At 20.2% G+C, this 5547-nt stretch overlaps 1 protein-coding gene across 1 annotated transcript; it reads right to left on the reverse strand.

Annotated features, from left to right (window-relative positions):
- Nucleotides 1–5364, reverse strand: ApiAp2 (transcription factor with AP2 domain(s), putative; the record flags this gene model as incomplete). The annotated part of the gene is made up of 1 exon (XM_028674399.1): nt 1–5364. The coding sequence occupies one exon, from the start codon at nt 5362–5364 to the stop codon at nt 1–3; it is 5364 nt and encodes a 1787-aa protein (XP_028530756.1).
- Between the last annotated feature and the right edge of the window lie 183 nt (nt 5365–5547).

Genomic DNA, 5547 nt, shown 5'->3' on the forward strand with positions numbered 1-5547 from the left:
TCATTTTATAAACCTTTTTTTGATTTTATTGGCTTTTCTTGAAAAATTTGAATAATAATAATCTTCCAAAATCTTAATTAAAAAATGTTCATCATCTATATCTATATTTATATTTTCTTTTAAAAAAAGTTCTTTATCTTCTTCATTAGACAAAAAATTTATTAAATCATTATCATTACATGAATACATTTGTTTTAATTGAAAATATTTCTCATTATATACATCTTCATATAATTTTTTAAAGTTTATATATGAATTATGCATATAAGAATTTTTGAATTCATTTGGAGAATTGTTATCTTTATTAATTGCATTGTCATTCAATGTATTTTCATTATATGTGTATAAACTTTTATCTTTATGATGTTTTTCTGCATTATGTTCACTGTTATTCTTTTTAATGTTTTTTTTTTGGAATTCCTTAATTTTTAAATTAATAAATGACTCACAAGAATCATCTACTACTTTAGAACAATGTTTTTTTTCTTCTTTTTTAATTTTATCATTTTCATCATTTCTCAGTTCACAATAAAAATCATTTAATGTATCATCACATTTTTCTTGGTTTGTATTATTATTGATATAAGTTACTTCATCATAATAATTATCTATGTTGTTATGATTATTATCTTTATTAATTATATTTGTATCTTTAATAATTAGATTTTTGTATCGGTCTACTATATTATTAACTGTATTATTTGACATACTAAGAGTGCTATTATTGCATTTACAATTATCGTTATTACAGGAAATCTTATCATTATTCTTCATACATTTGTTATCACAATGATTATATCCATCCATTTTTATATAATTTTTATTTTTATTAATTTGCTTCCCATTATTTTGACTGTCATCACTGTATTTATAGTCGTTCTGAATTATTCTTTTACCTTTTTCTTCGTCTATTTTTTCATAAATATTTTTCTTAAAGATATTAATATTATCGTGAATGTTGTTTTTATTATCATCGTTTTTATTACTATTTATACTACCGTTTTTGCAGATATATAACTTATTTTCAAAAGCGCTATCTTTTTTTTGTTCTTTATTATAATCTTTAGTATTATTATCATAACTTATATCTAAACAGTTATTACTATTATTTGAAGTGCTATAAGACTTAATACCAAAAGAACTCATACTACATTTATTTTTATTATGAAGTTTGTTATTTATATTATTTTCTACGTTTAAATATTCATTAGAATTATTTTTATTATAATTCTTATTTAAAAAGATATTTTGATATATTAAGTTTTTGTGTTCTGATGAACTCCTATTATAAAAATCTTCATACATAAATGTCTTATTTTCATTTAAATCTATAGCCAATAGTAGTGCTAGTTTTCTTGAATTAAGCCATCCATAAATGCTGATATTGAAATAATAATTTTTTTTATTTAATTGATGAGGAACATATCTTGATATTTTCCATGCATTTTTTTTATTATCATATTGTAAATTCGGTACTTTTGTATCAAAATAATTATTTAAAATATTGTTTTCTGCAATTAAATAATCACAAATAGCTATATATTTAGCGATAATATATCCATATTTTTGTTCTGAATAATATTTTTTTTCTCTTATGTACCTATTATTTTGTTTTTTCATAATTTCTATTTTCCAACAGCTCAATTTATTTACCCACATAATTTTGTTTTTGAAATATTGATCAAATAATGGATTTTTTAATATATGATTATAAAAATTAATCATATTAATAGAATTATAGATTTTCTGATGATCTTTTGATTCACTACTTAATTTTGAATATGGAAAAGTACAGCGTATATTCCTTTTTTCATCATTTTCTTTTTGAATATTAGATTCATATTTGACGGAAAATTCATTATTTTTTTTTTGTTCGATATTTCTCATTAATTCTTGTGAATCAGCATTATCCTTTTCATTATTTATTTGATTATTTTTAATTTGAATTATTTCTTTAAAATGATTATATTTAGAAAAATTATTTAGTATACAGTTTATTCTTTCATTTTTATAATTTTCTGCTAATTCTTTTGCCTTTTTGAAACCATATTCATTAATGGAAAATTTCTTTCTATAAGTTCTTCCATAGAATACCCAAGAAACTATCCAATTTCCTTTATTATTAGAATTTTCTACATCATCTTCAGAATTTATATCAAGGTATAAGTTGGTATTAATATGTACATTTTTGTTTTTTTTTATCAATTCTATAACTCTTTCTCTCTTAGTTAATGGCTTTTCTTCTATAGATGCTTTGATAAGACTAAAGATATTTTCTGATGGTTTATCAAAAGAATTTAAGTAATCAAGATAATCTTTATTATCCTTTTTGAATATTTCTTTATTTTTTATGAAATGGAGTGCTTCTTTATTAAATTTACTTTTTAATGAACTTCGATATTTATTTATTTTTTCTATAATTGGTTTCAACTGTTTTAATTTCTTTAATTTTATTTTTTCTTCTATTTTTCTTAACCTTTCTTCTTCCTTCATTTTTTTTTTTTCTTCTCTTAACTTTTTTTTTTGTTCTTTTAACAATATTTTATTTCTTTTTTCTTCTTCCCTTTTTAGCTTTTTTTGCCTTCTTTCATATATTTCTTTCATTTTTTTTTCTCTTTTTCTTTCATTAATTCTTCTTTTTTCTTCTTTCTTTAATATTTTTAACTCTTTTTCATAATTAGCTAAATTTACAAGTGTGTTAAATTCATATTTTTCTTCAATTTTTTCATCCTTTCTTTCATATATTTTATCATTTATATTCTGGATTTTTTCTTTTTCTATATACATTTTGTCTTTATCCTTTTCTGCAATTTTAATATGATCTAATAATGTAGAATTATTAGTTTTAATATATTTTCTTTTTCTATTTTTTATTTCTTCTGTTTGCTCATTATTACCACTATCATAATTATCTTCTTTTTTTTTTTCTTCTTCCATTCCTGTCTCATTTTTCTCTTTATCCTCTTCATTTCCATTTTCTTTTTCTTCTTTTTTTTCTTTATCTACCTTTTCCTTATATTTCTCTTTTTCCTCTCTTTCCTTTTCCTTCTCTTCCTTGTCTATCTTCTCTTTTTCCCATTGTCCCTTTTCTTTTATCACTTTATCCTCTTTTTTATCTTCTTTTTCTCCTTCCTTTCCTTCCCTTATATTTTCTTCTTTTATATTATCTAATTGTTCATTATTTCCATCAAAAATGTCTTTTTTTTTTTTCTTTTTTTCTTTTTCTGTAATTTTAGGAAAATAATATTTTTCTCCAAAATGTTCATAAATTTTGTTTTGAATTAATAAATATTTATGTTCCTCACTAATATCTGGGTTATTTTTTAATATATTATCATAAATATTCTGAAAATTTTCAAGATCATTTAGTGCTTTATATCTCGAATTATCACCATATACTTCCTTACTATATGATTTTTTAACAACAATTTTTCCATATTTCCAAAACAATTTCCACGAATTAGTAATTTCATCAAATTCAATAAGACATTTTACTCTTACGTTCTTTTTCTTTTCAATATTTTGAAAATTTTTTTGATTAAATGAATTTTTTTCTTCATTATCAACATGTGATTGATTCATCCTTAATATAAAATTTTTTTCGTCCCTAAAATTTTTTTCTTTAATTATTTGCTCTTCACTCTTTTCTTCGCATCTCCCTTCTGCTTTTTGCTTTTTTTTTTTATAAAATTTTTTGATATAATCGTTATTCGTACAAATCCTTTTCTTTTTTTTTTTTTTTTTATCTAAATCACCATTTTCACTTATGTTTAGAAAATTTAATGCATAGAATTTATTAGCCAATTTTTCTTTTTTAAATATATTTTTATCTTTATGTAAATTTATATTACTTAAATTATCATTTGAAATGTTATTGTTGTCATATTTATTAAACTCATAAATTTCTTTTGAATTAGGTGAATTATTATTATCTTTATTTACCAAATGGGAATTATATTTGCATTCTTCAAACGAATTTGAATTAATATTTATACTATTCTTATGATTGAGACTATCTTCTTGAGAACTAGTAGAACTATTTCTAAAATTATTTTTAATTGAATCTTTAAATCTAGCAACAGCTGAAGAATTATAAAAATTGATTAAATTTTCATATTTTATATTACAGTTATCTAAAACATTTGTATTATTGTTATATGTATCATTGTTGGAAGAAATTGTTTCATTATATAATTCTTCTTTATTTTTTAAAAATTTTTTAATATCTGCTAATTTAATATTATTTATATTATTCTTAAATGAATTACTATAATGTGATTGCTTATTCTCATTATTACCTATATAATTTATAATAGGACTTTTATTTGAATGATGATAATAATTATTGAAATCAATATTTCTGTGTGACGTTAATTCATCTAAGTTAGATTTGCATGTATAATTTTCACTTATTATACTTCCATCATTGAAGTTTACATCTTCATTTTTTCTGTAATTCATGCTGTTATAAAAATTGTTTCTATCATTATTATAAATAATAGAATAAAGTGGTTTAGAATTAACATTTTTATCCATGTAACCCATGCATTCACTGAATTTTACATTTTTTTTATTATTCTTATTATATTCAATCTCTATTTCATTATTAAAATTATTATAGTTATTTAAACTACTCTTTTTTAATGAATTCTTTATTCTTTTGTTACTCAATGTAGACAATGAACTATTTTCTGAAATATCTCCGTAGCTCATTTCTTTCATATAATTGTTATTGGAAAAACATTTAGAATCGTGAAAATATTCTCTGTCTCCATTCTTTTTCTCTTCATATATATTGTTCTTTTTAATGTCTTTTTCATTAAAAAAGGAAGACATTTGAAAATTTGAAGGAAATTTATCACTTTTAGAATTATTTTTATAGTTATTTAATATTGTCATTTCATTTTCGTATGCTAGAGGCATTTGCGTATCATTTTTATCATTTTCTACTTTATATTTATCTTTATATAAGTTAAACATATTTCTGTTTTTTCCTATTATTTTTTTTTTGTTTTTTGAACATATAATTTTATTTAATTGTTTTTTTAGATTTTCGTATTTTCCGTGTGAATTTATATCTTCATTTAAGTAATTATTTATGTGTTTATTATCATAATATAATAAATCTATTTTGTCATATTTATGACTTAAACATTTTAAGTTCAAATTTTTAGATAGCTCAGAATTTGTTTGTAATAAATCTTTACAACTATTTTTTTTTTCTTCATATATATCATTTAATAATTTACTAGAGCATATATCTTTAATCATTTTATTTTTTCCTTGTATTTTATTTATATTTTTTAAAGAATGAGAATTATTACTCATTCCTAACTTTTTAATATCTCTTTTTTCTTCACTCATTCAAATATTTAAAAGAAAAAAAATTATTTAATTTCATTTGCATGAGTGATCTTTATTTCTTAACATTCTAAAATTAAGAAAACAAGAATTTTTCTTTTTTTTTTTTTTCTAACCATGGCTTTTTTTTTTTTAAGAAATTTGTTATTTCTTTTTTTTTTTTTTTTTACGTACACATCGCATGTT

Source organism: Plasmodium gallinaceum (assembly GCF_900005855.1).
Source record: "Plasmodium gallinaceum strain 8A genome assembly, contig: PGAL8A_v1_21, whole genome shotgun sequence".
Taxonomy (NCBI): domain Eukaryota; phylum Apicomplexa; class Aconoidasida; order Haemosporida; family Plasmodiidae; genus Plasmodium; species Plasmodium gallinaceum.